This window comes from Ceratina calcarata, unplaced genomic scaffold, assembly GCF_001652005.2.
Source record: "Ceratina calcarata isolate Rehan_Ccalc_2016 unplaced genomic scaffold, ASM165200v1 scaffold250.2, whole genome shotgun sequence".
Taxonomy (NCBI): domain Eukaryota; kingdom Metazoa; phylum Arthropoda; class Insecta; order Hymenoptera; family Apidae; genus Ceratina; species Ceratina calcarata.
The window spans coordinates 523,433-540,202 of NW_017147019.1; the positions used below are offsets into that span (position 1 = coordinate 523,433).

The 16,770-nt window shown below is 42.4% G+C and overlaps 1 protein-coding gene across 1 annotated transcript in view; it reads right to left on the minus strand.

The window, feature by feature from the left end:
- Positions 1–11,469: 11,469 nt before the first annotated feature.
- The window catches only part of LOC108623091 (uncharacterized), a 19,864-nt gene continuing 14,563 nt past the window's right edge, over positions 11,470–16,770 (minus strand). Inside the window, exons 7-8 of the mRNA XM_018021383.2 lie at positions 15,887–16,085; positions 11,470–14,533 (exon numbers count right to left, since the gene is read on the minus strand). Of these exons, the coding sequence (XP_017876872.1) occupies positions 14,524–14,533; positions 15,887–16,085 (209 nt within the window). The 3' untranslated portion in view covers positions 11,470–14,523. The remainder of the gene's footprint in view (positions 14,534–15,886; positions 16,086–16,770) is intronic.

Consider the following 16,770-nt stretch of genomic DNA (forward strand, 5'->3'; position numbering starts at 1 on the left):
TCGAATTAATAACGCGATAGAGTGGAACGTTAACGCGTTTACCTTTCGACGGTGCCGTCGGGCATCGATCAACCAATTTAACGTTTCGAATGTTCCGCTGTCTTTCGGTTTAATAAACGAACGCTATCTCCGACTGGCAATGAAGTCACGAACGATGAACCGTGCAGGAAGCTGGCAAGCTGAATCGCGTGTCTGGCAAGTTAATGGCTCGACTTTGACCCGAAGGCAACAGAAACGGAAAACGCTAAGGAGGTCACCGGGTAGAATGAGGAGGAGCAAAGCCGTGATGCAAGTGATCTCGCAATTTTCCGAAACGTTGGTTAGCTACAATTTCGTAAAAGTCGCAGGAAGTCGGGTTAGTTTAACACCTATTTGAGGACAAACCCAAGCCAGGTCGAATATTTTTCGACCCTTCGCCGCCAGCACGCTCCAAGAACATATGTCAGCCTTTTGTGCGCGAGCCCGAAGATTTTCCTCTGCGTTGCACCCCCGAGAATTTTTTTGTTGCGATCTATTGGCGCGTGGTCGATCGCGTTAATGACCCACGCCCGTGCCAAGCTCCTTTTTGTCGCGCCAGCGAAAAGGTGCCAGTTTAACAGAAGACGTATCATTGTTAGAAAAGTCTCTAGTGAGGATCGCTGAGGGCGACGGTTGAAGAGATTCAGAGTCCGCTCTATCATTGATACACCCGATTTCGCAAGAAAATACGAGTCAGTGGAACTGTGATAAGCTTGATTAATGGACAATACAGATATTTTTTTTCCCCCAAGTGCCACCGTTGTGAGCTATTCGTTATCGGAATGAGATGTTCCCAAGTGTATGGTTATTGAAGGAGAAGAGAAATGATCGAAATTTTTTAGCGACGCGTCATCTGCATTCCTCAGTAGTTTTATTCTTCTATTCCGTTCACAACCGAAAACGTGAATGTTTGCACGTTTGCCCGACACGGCCGTGGGTTTAAACGGATATAAAGGATATCTCGAACACGTGCTTACTTCTATTAGCTTTCTTCCTTTTCCTCGAATCAATCCCACTAGTCTCATCGAAACGTCTCACGGGAACACCGAGTGTTTGCAATTTCCTTTCTCCATTCAAGTACCACGGTTTCCCGAGCATTTATTCCTTTTCCTTCTTTCTTCACGTCTTCGTGACACGAATCCTCATGCGCGACACTCTAGCGACGACTGATTTCTAGAACGTCGAGGTTTTCTTAACTTACAATATGCGATATCAATATAAACGTTCTCTGATGTAACGACAATCTTGTTTTTAATTCGAAAACTAATCAAGACTTTCTAATCGAGTTATCTGAACCCAGCTTGAACGTTCTGAATCCGTAGAAACTAATTAACCATTGATTAAACATTACATGGTTTCCCTGTTTAGCCGAAGTTAATCCGTCCGAAAGTTCCTCTTTTTCCAACCGAGCGATCGCAATTAAGGCGAGCCCGGTTTTCGTGCGCGGAGAGACAAAAACTGAGAGAGCCAAAGCCGACGGCGATGCGAGAACCATTCCGGTAATTCGCCGTCGCGTCGAGACGGTTTTCACGATTGGGCACAGCAAACGCCGGAAAGCCGACAAGTGCGGTACCGAAATTCTATGAGCTGTGTCACGGGGCTTCGTTGGGTGACGTTAATTGGATAAATAATCGTGGTCAGTACTGGCCTGAGTCCATCACCAAGGATCAACCGAATTAATCTTCACGATCTAATTTGTTTTGCCCACTTGATCCACTATTAAACGCAATTACGAATGTGACATCTAAGGCACAGATTAAGTTTGTACTTCGCTTTGATCTACGAAATTTAATTGTGAATTCGACGGTACACGAAACAATTTTCGTTTTATTACAAATGAAGTACCGCGGCTCGCATTGAAATAACGCAATTCCACGCTGAATGCCTCGTTGAAAATGAACTCTTATCGTGCGCGGAATTCGAGTTTCGGCTGGAGATCGAACGCCGAGAATTTCCCACGCAACTCGACGCGTAATCAAACTCGCTACCCGCGGCGCGTTTCATTAAAGCGCATTTCCTCGTTTTTAATCGGGACGCACAAACGCCTGAATTTCATACTCAAAACGTGTACGAAGGAAGAATTCGCCCGGCGTGTTTCGCGGAAGCGCGAGAAATTGCTTGTTACCTGTGAGTTAATATAACGCACGAATTCGATTACAGTCTACCAGAGCTTGCGTTACCTTGTGTTCGGTCGAAACGGATAATGATGTGTACCTTGTGCTACGAGGATTAATCCACGAGCAGCTCATATTCACAGAATCGAGGAACAGTTGATTTCAATAGAACGTTTTCCAACTAGTTAGCAAACGGTCAATTTCATAATAAATCTCCTCGTCTAAATAAAGCATCAAAAGTTTTTTGATCAAACTAATTGCGGGTTCAGATTTAAATATCGCCAGCTCGGACGGGAGCGTATCCGTGGAAAAGATCTGACTGAAGAGGGAAAGCAGCTTCGCTCTTAATTAATTCAGAGAAAGAATTCTCTCTGCGCAAAGCGATAATTTCCAAGTTTATTGTTCCCATTTCCTAGTCGGGATTCCACGTGGATATTCGCTAGAAACACACACGCGATTAATAAAGAAAAATACAGAGTCCGACTACTATTAAAAATAGTTTTTATTAAAAAATTTTCTTATCAGAGGTCGAGGTACCATGAATTTCATTCTCTGAATTTTATCCTTGACCTTCGTCTGGTGGCCAGGAATCGACGAAGAAGAAAGAGAACTATTACCCAATGATAGCTACCCTCCTGCGAGAGAACGAAATCAATAAAGCCGGGGCACGTTTCACCCAACGCTCTTTCTACCACTCTTTCGTCAGCTTTCCTTTCTGTTATCTCCAGCTCTCATTTCCGTTCCAACTATTTTCCGTTTAATTATTTATTTGTACGCCTGGATTCTGGAGAGCACAGGATTTGTTCATTCTATTTTAACTATGCACCATTGGACAGCCGAGTGAAATTATCGTCGGCTCTACAGACGAATTAAACGTTGTAGTCGGAACAGATCTACTTCAACGTTAATCGCGTTTTCTAAGGATTTGTACCGTTGCGTGTGGCAGATAACGAAATTTCATGCAATTGCGAGATTTTCCACCGTTTCAACCATTCGAGAATCTTTTCGTAGGAACGTTTTACAATTATCGTCGCAAACTAATGTTTCATTTCAGTCCATTTAATTGTTAGCATTTAATATCTCAATGTGAGTCACGTTTTAAACGATTTTACCTGACCCTCTGAGATTCTGGTTAATTTCCGGTATCTTTAGCCAACTTTTCATAAGCAAACAAATGGTGGATGTATTCATGAGAATAGCTGACCGCCGTCGACGCAATTGCAACAATGGTGGGAAGGGGTTGCGGTCTTAAGGCAAAGGTCACGTGGAAAGTTTGCCGGCTGTGCCTCTGGTATCCGGTTATCCGGTCGTGTCGCGAATCGGCCAGGGGTGCGTCCACGGTGGGCGTGCCGCACCCAGCAAATCGTCTTTCGATTATGCCTGAGCGATTTCGAATAGAAGAAACACGGCCCGTGTAACCGAAACAAGGGGCCGGGACCATAAATATCGTTTTTTTGCTGAACGTACGTTGGTTGACTGCGTCGGTTACCTCGCCTTCGCGCGGTACGCGGAAACGGAGAGCCTGAGAAATGTTAATTTGATCTGAACAATAAAACGTAACTCGATTTAACTGCTCCTCCTCTTGTATATTAATTTTCATCCGAAGACTGCCACCGGATGATCTTCAGCAGACGAGTTCGCGTGAAAGTAAATAACTGCACGCCCACGCTCGCCGTCGTTCCTCTGAGTTTCAAAGCGATTTGGCATCGAGGCGGGTGAAAAGTTGCTGGTGTGAAACATTGATTTAGAAATTAATTACCGAGCGGAGTCTCAGCCGGCGTCTTCAATAACTGCGTACAGGAAGCGTACACGAGCGTTCCGCTCGCGTGGAAACTTCCAACTCGTTGACGGCGAACGTTCAAGGAGAGACGACCGTCAACGAGCAGACTACCTGTTTACGAGTGTCATTTCCACTCATCCCGCAACTTCCCTTGAACTTTAAACTTGTTAACGCAAACCGTTACACCGTATATATTCCCGACGATCTATATTTTTGTTATTTTCAATCCGAAATCAGATTTTCCTGACGAGTTACAATTCTACGATCTATATTTCCGAATCATGTATCCAAAACTCAGAATCTCGAGAAGTAACAAATTTCCTGACGAGCAACAGTCGATATTTTCAATTTTATTTTCAATTTTTGCTGTGTATAAAAAAAAAAAGGAAGATGATAGGAAATCAAATTGCTCGCTAACGAGCATGCACGTGCGTGAGTGTCTAACTAACGGAAGCTGTGTTCGACACGAGCCATTATAGGCAAACATCGTGTCGAGTAAACTATCAGGGTCAATCGATCTCGTCTTCATCGCAGACGAAGACGCGTTAATTCATCAAGCCGAGGCTGATCGGTCGTTGAACAATCAGAAATTCAGAGCAGCCACCAGCAATAGCACAATACTTATTGTATTGGTACATCGCCTGCAGGGTTTACCTGTTCCTTTATAACGCGTCCCTTCACGTGGAGCCATCGTTTCTTTGTGACGGACGTCTATCGGTGTATCGGAAGTGGTTAGCGGATCAAGCGAATGCAATCGCGGCGCCCCATCTGCGGATGGCTTCGGGTTCGGAGGTTTCATATGAAACCCGGTCTCGTCCGACGTCCTCGAGAAGGCTTAATTCGTTTCGACAACGTCGTTTAACCCTCGGCGTTTGCCTAGAACTGTCTCTGTTATATCCTAACCAAGTTAAGAGAGCGTTGTGCACTTCGGCAGATGCCAGATTCGGCGATAAGCCTCGAGGACCGGTTTCCCGTCCCGAGTCGAAACAATTCCTGACTATAACTGAGCTTAATCTCGTTTATCATCGAGTTCCGCTGAGCCAATCGTCCGCGGTTTACTCTTTTCCGCGGTGAAATAGTTACTAATGCCGACTAATTCCTCAGAGACTCGGAAAACTTCGTACGTGACTTCTGAGGGAGAAACTTTCAATTCGTTCTGGTGACTTTGCGTCTCCAATTTTCCCGGCTTCATGGTTAATGGGAAGAATCACCGCGAATTGAATACTGAGCGCACTGATTTTCCTTTTAATAATAAAACACTGTTTTCGTTTTAGGTTCGTCGTATTCTCATTTTAGGGGAACGCCGTTATTCAGAACAGAGTGTGCCAACGCTGGCATAAACTAGTCGTTAAAGGTTAATGGTCCACTAAGTGACTTCTAATAGAAATTTCTTTGTATAATCCAGGGGTCAAGAGATTGCACCATTTGTTGCACCCAGTATGGCGGTAACGCGACACCGGGCCGCGTTACCTCTTTAATTTAAAGCCTAAAGGGATATTAACTTTTCTAGATAAGATCTGACCGGCTGTTGCCAATGAATGCTCCTTCCTCTCTCTCTCTCTCTTTGCCTCTCTGTTACAACCAGATTGCGAATTTCATTGAGTTTCATGTAAACATCTGTAGTCACTTTTATCGGATGTTCCTCTTTAAGCTTCTTTCGACAGGACAACTGAACGAAGATTTACGTTTTCCTCGAAGGTAGATGCAATTCCGTTCGACTAATCCCACGAGCTTAAATTCTCGCGAGATCGTCTAATATTATATCTCGAACGCGTTCAGGACACGGTGAAGACGAAGAAAGTTATTATCATTGTTGCGAGAGAACTTCTTCAACCGGAGAAGCTATTCAAACTTATAATTTTCAATGACGCGAAACTCGCTCGACTTTTAACTAGCTATCAATGTTCCGCCTCGGAATGAAGGATTACGAGGATCTTTCACTGTCACTGAACTTCACTGATTGAGAGTTTCCAACGATTTCCATTTAAGGACTTCCTCGGAGACCGCAAACGTTCATAATGTGTCGACTTTAGAATATTTACAGTTAGTGCTAGCGTCTGAGAATAGTAGCGAGTAACGAGGGACCATAGTGTTTAAAAGCGAGATAAATTCTGCACCTTGACCTCGTTTCGAATACCGAGTAAATTTCTATAATCTCTTCCATCGAATTCGCGAAACATTAACGTTCTATCGTTTTGGCTCGCATCCCTTGGGAATTTTTGGACAGAATCCACGAGATGAACGAGGACTTCATATATTTGTATATCACGAAACATTTATGGTAACAATTTTAAAACTCATTCGATCTGACAATACGTACGTGGCTTTTGATATTTCATTCATTCGTCTCTTTTTTTATAAATGCGTAAAATTGACAATTTAATGACGGCAAATTCTAGCTGACAATTCAGCTTTAATAATAGACCTTTTATGCTAGAAATTATATCGGTATGAAACCCCAAATTACGTGGGCGAATCGATGCGACCCGTGAATACGTGGACGTGGCGATAAATCGTTATAATATCAACAGAGCTACGGTGCAACGCGCGATTTCCGCGAATTATAATGGCAGGCCGCGTAACGAGCAACAATTGCGAGCCAGAATTACTCGATCCCGGTCGGTTCCCACAATTTTAATCGGCCGACCGCAACGCACAGCGTTAGACAGGACGATTAAACGGCTGTCAGAACGAGGGCTCGTGCTCGCGCATGCATACATGCGTAAGTGCGGACATGAAATTAATGTCACCTCTTTCAGACGTTTTAGTGGCTCCTTTGTCGAGCTCCTTCTTTTTTTATAGGTCATGTGTCACGCGACGAGAGTAGAATTGCTATAGTTCGAACAAAATCGTCGCTTCGTCAAATGTCAACCCCCCAGCCACTCGAGTTACTCGAATGGGAAACACGAGTCCGAAGGAACGAATTGCTCCCTCCGACCAAAGTCTGACGTGCCGTTGAATAAAAATTAAACCGGACACGTTGATTCGATAGCCAGAGATTTCACGCGAGAGACGTCTGGTTAAGCTTGAAAAAAAGCCGCGTCCGAGTTTGTTTCGTATTCGTGAACCGTGTTCGCACTCAGGAAAAACTGGCGGAAACATGGAAATTGCAGTGATTTCAGACTCGGTCCCGTGCCAAATAAAAATTTAAATTGCGAGCTAAAACTGGCGGACGAAATACGGTCGAAAATTGGACAGCGAATTGATGGTCGCAAAAAACGCGTCGATGTCGCAGCGAGTAAAATTTACATCTCCAGTAAATGCATTCCTCTTCGACTGGTTCTTGTGAGGTTTAAGCCTCCGATTTCTTCGGAGGTCCGTGTCGATAATCCTCTTACTAACCATAGTAAAATGCCTTCGCGAATGGATTTCAAGCTTCTTACGTGATCCACATTTCGCACGGGTAGAAACGCTTAGTGAAAATGTAGAAATGATCTCCCGTCAACGTTTTTCTCGCTCCTAATCCGTTATCGATTACACTTCGGGAATGACAGTTCGGAGGCTGGATGGAGGAAACCCTCCACAAAAGTTCACTCGTGGAACTTCTGGTAAAGGTGCACTCGACAAAGTACTCTCGTTGTGTCCCCGTATTTTCCATCTTCGCGCATGTCCTGCAGAGGTCTGGTATACATATATTTACATTTAGATTGAATTCCCTATTTACAAGAGTTGTGCACCACTCGCTGATTTCGAGCTCCACTACTTTGATCTGTTCTTCGTCTTATTATACGGGGAGAGTCGATAGGAAATAGGTATCACGTGCAACACTTTACTGATTTTATTAAATTACGCTAATGTACGTATCCTAGTACTTTGACGAATCAATAACTAGCTAGCAAACGTAAACGATTCGTTCTGTAATACGAAATATAGAATGCACTTACCAAAGTGAAGAGCGGTTTGATCAAATCGACCAATTTAAATTAACTAAGCACCAGCTGAGCACAATTACGTTTCCTAGGCGTTCGGATGCTCGTTTAAATTGACAAGCTTCGGTTATCCGCTCGCTGTCCACGTTCATTAACACGAACGTGACAGCGACGCAAAACTCTATGTAGTTCGACCATCACACGCGCATTAACACGAACATTATCTCCTCGCGTTAATAAGAAGCCGTTATAATTAATTAATCATAACCCAGTCTCGTATCAGTCTTTAGAGAGGAGTGTTGAAGAAAAACACTTTTGGAGCGGATGAGAGCTTATCTTAAAGATCCTTTTTCCTTAGAGTTCGTATCTCGATTTTCCGCAGCAACAACATGATGGCGAATGCGTGACAGGGAAAGGGAATGAGGCGCTTGCAAATGGTCGACGATTCGGGTCAAAGGAATAGTTTCTCTGGTGGTTTGAGGTTGTTCAATTGCAGAAAAGAGGCATCACGTGTTTTTACCACGTAGAGACACTTTTTATTCCCAGTATTCGGCGGTTACGTTACAAATGGGTCACGACATGAGTCCACCACATCGTTTACAATCATTTCACTCATACATGGAAAAATCGTAAGAGCTGTAGACCACCAACATTCGTTCCACAGTTTAATTTCAGAGATACCGTTGCAACGACACCACTTTTAGGATCGCATTGTTTCTTTTTCCTTTTGCTTTCCCTTTCATTTTTCGTGATTCCATCGTGCGAGGGAGCACGATTCAGCGTTACGGGTATCACGTAAAGGGATGCACACGGAAGATCCTATCACGTCCACCGATTAATGGCAGCTGCAGCTCCGGGATAGCGAAGTGTAAGTCGTGGGATAAGATCCGTCGGAGGTAACTTAATTTAACGAAACACGTCGTCCAGATAAGCCACCGTATTGCAGCCTCGTCGCCTGCCACGCGGAGATAATGCGGGTCAAATCGAATTTACTCTAAACTCCACGCGTTCATTAACGAGTCTATGTTATTCCAATCGAATATCGATACTCCGTTCACGATTCAATTTAATTCAATTCTTCAATCCGATTGCAAATCGTAAAAATTTTATAAAAGAAAATCCGATCAATCCACTTGTTAAACCTATTAAAGGTTCTCATCAATTTCTGGACATTTCTCTTTTAAAAAATTGTTTAGTAGACAGTTTCTGATAATCATGACGAAACTCTTGGACACATCAGTTATAAACCTGACGGATGGGCCAAGTTGTTCTAAGAGGGTGCGAGGACGAAGAATGGTGCGCATCCCTCACTTACGTGTACCGCGGAACCGCGTGACCGCGGCAAGATATACTATCTCCTGGAATGTGTTACAGGAGCTTTGTTTCACACACCTAAACCGCTTTCTCCGGTGTAAGCACGTTACAACGATTTGCGGCACGTGCAATCGCGGTACATCTACCACTAAATGTTAGACAGCGAGCGTCTGTGCCTCCAGCTCGAAGAATTTCGCGAAACGTGCCTAGTACTATCCCCGACAAGAAATTTTTGACCAATGCAGCAACGGTGGATGAAACATTTAAAAAATAAAAAACGTCAACAATTATTTTACATTCACATGGTGATTTATTGCACATGCAGTAGCAACGTTAAAGCTTGGTATGTTATTGTTATTTCATTGTACGTTCTATATTACATTGAATCAAAAATTTGTTGCTCAAGGGTAGTAGCCGGAGGGTCAATGTCTTAAATGTATCGTTGCTTCACAGTGGTTATTATATTTCTATCCGATTCGATTGGTCAGAGAATCGTTCTACAAAAATAATTCTTCTCTTATCGATACGAGGTCTCTTGTATGTGTCCTGGTTCATGGAATTTCAACAAGAAGCTGCGATACTCGACTCGTTGATCCTCCAACGCGTGGATTTTCTGGTTGTTAGCTTGAGCGTAGGTCTCGCGCCGAACGAAGCAAATGAAATGTCACCGGTGCGGTCAGACGCGACGGATCGATAGTAAAATTTGGAAGCAGTGATTGGACCCTCGGAAACGGAAATGTGTGTTCCTCTTTCTCGTTAATGCTTGTACAGCTCAAAACACGATAGCCGGGGGCGTTGTGTCAAGTATCAGACACAATTACACATTATATCAAATCGATTGCAATCGTTCTAATCTGGGACTCTGTACTATGCATTAGCTATTGTGTCCCGGACTGTACAGGCCCGTACATGTGACGTCGGTAGTCCGCGACTCGTCCCGCGGATTTATTCGCGTCGTTACCAACCGTGATCGAACTTCCTCGACAGGTCACGGAGTTCATTAATCCTCCAACGACACGCGACCTCGCTTCATCTTTCGTTGCTCGAGAAGCTCTGTTATCTTTATTGATACATACAATCTACGTACGGACGTATTTATTTCTTGGGCAAAGAGAAAGAATGCTCTATGAGATGGTACTGTGAAATAGTATCTTCAATATTGGACTGCGAATTTTATGCGCTCACAAGATAATGTAATAAAATTTATATATAATACCGTAGAAAGTACCAAAAGCAGAATGCAATATTTAAGACGCATTTTTTAAATGGTTCAGATTGCATAAAATTTCGCAGTCTGACACGTTTGCTAGTGTCAAAATAGTTTTCGCACGCTCTTAATTGTTTCGGCGAATAATTAGGAGGAAGCTATGCGACACGGACAGTCAAAGGGGAGCGTGCCGGTTTCAGCGAAAAATCAATAGGTACACATGTTACTTGGTAATCGCAGAGCACTTTCGCGAATACGTTGTCAAATGCACCGCTGACCGGCGCCTACACTGTTCTTAATGTCATCCCACATAGTTCACATATGTACATGCACTAAAGGGACGGTCTAATTAATAGCTGTCTCGACTACAAACGAAGATACGCGTTTACATATTATAAGTACATATACTCTGAAAGGTACCTTTTTCGATGTCTATTTTTCTTCACTTTTTATCTCTCTCTCTCTCTCTCTCTCATCCTCTCTATGTTCTATTCCACGTATATATTATATACATGTACAGAATGAGTCAATAAAAAAAATCATAAAATAATTGATTATACTTTTGCTTTAATAGATGTTCATATGAATTTTTTAATCGAATGCAGTCTTGCATTTCAGCAGATTTGCAATTTATTTTGATAAAATTTTTTATTGATTCAGCCTGTAGTATGAGGTATATTCATGTCGAAACAACACGAGCTGGTAGGAATGCAGTGCAAATGGTGTAGAAAAATGTAATCGATGTATGCCAGTGTTCAATCTGTACCGGAAATAGGAATGGTTCGTCGATCGAAGAAGTACATGTAATATCGAAGAGCCAGAAGATTAGTTGAAAGAAAGATTGGGAACAAGCGGACCGGAGGATCAGATATCGATAAAGAAATTATAATGGCCGCTATCAAATCGAAAATGGAATTCCATTGCTATTTCCGGCACGGAGGAAGGAAACACTAGAACGTATTACGACCCTACGTTAAAGCCTGGACCACAGTTTTGCGACGTGAGTGCGTGGAATTAATTCCCTAACCATTACTTCATTAATTACACGGTTAAAATTTTACGCGTCGCTAATATCTGACCGAATGTATCATAGTTACCTTATTTTATTAATTTAGCTAACACGAAGACTGATGAAAAATTAACAACTGATTTCTAATAAAATATATCACAAAGGAAGAAATCTGATAATATTTCTTTTACTCGCACGTGTTTTCAATTAAATCCAGTACAAAAATAAATACGTTCTCTAGTCTATAAGAACGATACGTTAACACAGAATCAGCATAATCATCAAGCTTTACGCTAATGATCAGAAGATCGTATAAGAGAAACTACGAGTTTTTTTGCTCGAGACTTAATCCTCTTTACATGCATACAGTCTGTATTATATTTATCGGAAATCGTGGAAACATTAAATAATGCATGAAACGCAGCGTTTTTGATATTCGTCGTTAAAAATTTCAGAGCTCGCTGAGGTCTGAAACACTCGGAATACATTTCCGTGAATATTGGCCAACGTGGAAAGATACCGTGGGTTTATTTGCTCTCGTTAATTCCATGTAGCTATCCGCCCTCGATTGAAGTTCTAGTCGCGTTCTCTCGCCACTCTATGTCAATTTTTCTAAATACCACCGCGCACCCAATTATTTTCTCTATCGATTGATCTTTTTCAGAGAAAACCCGTTGACGTTTCCACGAATTCCGTATCAATCCCATGCTTCACGTATACGTGTACCGCGCACAGCTGCGATAATGAGAAGTTACATGGGTAATTAATCGAGAACCGGTGCGTACAGCTGCGTTACACTCGCGCAACGAGCTGACGCAAAGCAGACAATGAGCCGAGAATTTCGGTCGGTTTAATTAATACAACTGTGGTATCATACTTTTCGTACAATACTTTTCGCCACAGTGATCATGAGGGATTTACCGTGAATTCGTATCTATAATTCCTTTTACGATGACTAAATGTTCTGAAAACTTGTTTAGCCATTTTGAACAGAGATAAAGTTGCGAAGTAAAGAAATTACGTCGAGTTCAGGTCCCTTCTTTCCTTCATTTCTCTAATTTTTAATCTCGAATTTCGCCCACGTACGCGACGAACATATGTGTGTGTCTTTAGCGGTAATATTTTGTACTTCGTTGTTTCACGTTCGTGCCTGGGACTTGGTATCCTCTAAGACTGCAGTAATTTATTATCAGCATTGTAAAGAGCTCTAACTTGCCAAAATTGTATGTAAGTTTAATTTAGGCGAACGTTTTCCGTTTAGAGAGAGAACTCTGCGTCTCATAAATCACGACACTATACGCGTGCACGTTTCGACAGCTCGGAAATGGAATTTCCGGATTGACGGGATTTCGCGAAAATCGAGCAACGATTCTATTGATTTCCCGTTTAGAATCATTTTGCGCGTTATTCAAGGGAAAATTGAATTAATCCGTCTGCTAATCAATTCGACAACACAAATAAATATTCCGACTGCATGCGTCCGTCAACAATTTTCCTTCACAGAAGATGACAGAAGTATTATACTGGTATTTTTCTTTTTACTACACGACTACGGATTAACATTTACTATGCCGTACGGACGATTATAAGTATGGACCCGTTTTTCAATTGCCGTGTCATCATGGACGTCGAACCGTTTTTTATTCTACGCGATCACCTTAAACGACGCACTCGACGAACAAGAATCAGGAGACCTTTGTTAGTCGCACGCTTCTTAAAACTCTACCTTTGCCTAACTCTTTGGTCGATTCTTCGATATAACGATTATTCAATAACGGTTATATATATTTATATATGTACATATACAGAATATACGTGTATGTATACATCAAAGTGTCATCAACCGTTTGGCCGATGCAATGAAATGTCCTGTTTGATTTAATTGACACTTATTTATCTTGTCTCCTTTCGAACGAGATTACTTCTGACATTCATTGCGAACTCGAGACACTGATATTTCTTAATTGCATTTAAGAGGGTTTTCTCAGGCCTCGTTAAGGAACAATGCGATGCTATATCACCCTTAAATCATTTTTACAGACGTGCCCTTTTTTTTTTTTAGATTTTATCAGCCCGATAATTAAGTGATCGAGATCTGACGAATGATACATAGAAATGGAACACGTTTGTTGTCCCATTGCTTTACATCGCGAAACGACTCGAGTTGAAGATGGACATTGACTGACGGAACATCAAACATCCTTTTGATTTTATCCCAACAACATTAAAATGATTAACTGTTAACTGAGAATTTCGAGGAGAACAAATCGTTACATTCAGTTTTATGTAGCGAATAAAAACAAATATTTAAAATGGATCGATGTTACGATCAAATAAACGAGAAATTGTATGGTCAGTTAACAGTTAAAACAGATCTGAATGTAATGTCGTTACGTGTACAAACAGCATGAAACCCCATAACCGCCGATAAAAACATTTATAAAAGGTAGCACATACAACAGAATTCCTTCGTACGGATTCTAACGTGACAATTAAAGCCCGTCAAATGGAGCTGGACAAGTGTACCCGAATGTATCCATAGTATTCAACAGTTTCCCCAATTATTCTTACATATAATTGTTGCACTGTTTTTTCAATTTTCGAAAAGCAAAGTACGAAAGATACGAATGGGTACCACTTACCTTTGACCTGTTTGAAGACAGGTATCAACCGACGATTATCAAACTCCACGTTGACACAGGAAGGAGGAAATAGGAAACAAAAGGTTTCTGCTGGTGTCGCTTCAGCTCACTTGCAGCCCATCGTTTTTCTGGGAATAGGATCTCAATTTGTGTTGTCGAATTTTCTTTTTCAAACGAGAGACTATCACTTCGATTATCATAGTCGTTGTTCTCAGTCGAGTTGGCGATGATCTGTCGATTTCTGCAATGCTTGACTCGCCCTACTTCCAGTCACATTTTCTTTCAAGCTACCAATTGTCAAGTGGTGTCATATCTTCCGTACCATTCCTGTACCATTTCTATCTTTTCCAGCGCTTCTGGATTGCAGTCCGAGCTCTTGGGACTGTGTTTCGCCAGGCTAGACTTTCGCGTGACTTCCACGTTGGAAACGCTATCGTACTGTGCGAAACAATCCTCGTCTCGTTCTATGACTGTCTTCAAAACTTGTTCCTGCAGGATGATTTGGTTATCTAAGCAAGTTTTCCATCGTGTTTGTGGTCTCACTTCTTTCGCGCGGAACGAGCGCTATGGTTATCTGTACCTGAAACACATTAAAACAACGCGAACGGTGGGCTCATTACGTGAACTTCTATCATTCTATAGTACGACGCGTCGACAATCTTGTAAAGTTAAAGTATGCAGTCTATCGTATTATACTAAATGTTTCGTATTATCTACTTTTCTATCGCAATAGGTCAACAGTGTGCGATGAGTGAACAGACTATGTCTGTCGACCTTTCAAAATATCACTCACTGTCTATAAGACGAACTACGTACTCGAACGCAACCTAGATAGAGCAATTATTCTTCGATCTTCGTTCTCAAACTGCTTACTACACCTCCAAATGTTAGACACACGTTTCTTCGGATTTCTACTATCGAGTTGCAGGAAATATTTTCATATTCAAATAAAAATTATTCCAGCATCGATTCTCTTCAAGCTACGAGTTGACATTTTTTATTGGCGTTATCTAAGGCATTTCAGCATGGAGTAGAGATAAGTTCCCCGTACGATTTATCATAGCAGGAGTCCGGATCGAAGCAGAGCTACGGCGCCGCATCTAAATCGATCCGCGGGCGACCCGGTCAGCGCGCAACAAAACTGAAAGCGTGCGTGTCCCGTAAATTCTTTCGGTCTCGATCACGCGAGCCCGCGGTTAACACGAAAGACAGGGGTTGGAACCGCGGGAAGAGCAAAAACCGAGGGTCTCCCGCGGCACGGAAACGTTGTTCGGTTCATCGACGCGCGCCGTCGTATTCGCGGCCTTCCCTGGTATTTATGAACCTCTTGCGCCGACACGCGACCAAATTCGTTGACCTACTATTTTGCACCTATGCGATCTAGTTGCCGGTGTGTACGCGCGCGCATGTGTATATCTACGTACTACTGATTGCTTTCCGGGTATAGACATAGACTACTTGGGTTGCGCGTCATACGCCAGATGCATTGACCCAATACCCAGAATATCCTAAGTTCCTCGGCGTCTTTGCTATTCTTCTACAATTATTTAACCTTTTCTACTCGAGCCTCACTTGACATTTTTAAATAACAGATCACATAAAATCATTGGAAGTGTAAATGGTTGCATTGCGTTGTTGGAAGCTATCGAGATTCACAGAAACAAAAACTATTTGCATCCGTTCTACTTCGAAACGTTTTATCTTTTTGAATAATCTGTTACAAGTTCGATACAGGTTTGACGCGTTATCGGAATCGTAAACACGTATCGCGGAGAAATGTGGGGCAGGGTTTATCGCGCCGTTAACTAGCAATCACATTGATCGAATTCCGCAATTGTACAGATTCGGTATCGCGGTGAAGGGACGAATCCATCGAGCGCCACAATTTCATCGAGGAGTACGATTTACGAGGAGTACGGATACGGTGGCTTACCTTTCTGGTAGCGGGCAGGCCAGAATTCTGAAAGACGCCAGCACGGTAATCACGAACAACGTGATCGCGAAGATCACGTAGACCACCCCTAGATGCACCAACGCGAACACGTACAAATTTTTACAGCAGTAGTCGTCCGGGTCGTGCACATACGCAGATGTGTACGGTGGCCACATGATGCGGAGGATCCAATAATTTCCTGGGGCAAGTAAAAGTTCGCGAAACTCGAATTAAATTTCCGGCCGCTGTTTTTCCATCAAATTAAACGGTCCGTTCGTTTCGGCTTTTTGAAAAATTTAAGGGATGTCAAAAGGACAGGGTAACGAGCGAACTCGTGTCGCACTCGACGGCAAACTCGCTGCCGGTGGCTCGTTACTCTTTTTTAAACGGACGCAATTATGTCTGTAAACGTACCGAGCTGTGTAACTAGGCGCGATCACGAACCAAAATTAGGTTGCATCGGAGCAACTTACCACCCACAACGAGCAATTACTCGTCGGCGCAGTCGACGATCGATCGCTTTTGTTCAACTGATTCGAACGTGGTTCTCGACGCGAATTTCGGGAATCGAGTTTAAAAAAAATATACAATCAAATCAGGAATTACAGGAATTCACGATGTATTGACGATCCAGAATTATGGATGCGTGTATTGATTTTTTGTACGATTCATTGCATGGGTAAGGATGTATAGACTAGATATTTAAACAATGCTAGCATGTTGAATTTGTTATTGTAGATTCCTATTATTAACCCTACAACTTTTATTTGAAGCATTTTTCGAAATTTTGACAAAAAAAAATTTTTCAATTTTTTCGAAATTTTTCAAGGGGGTACCCCTTCAGATTTTGCAAAATTTTAGTTTTTTGCCAATAACTCCCAAAC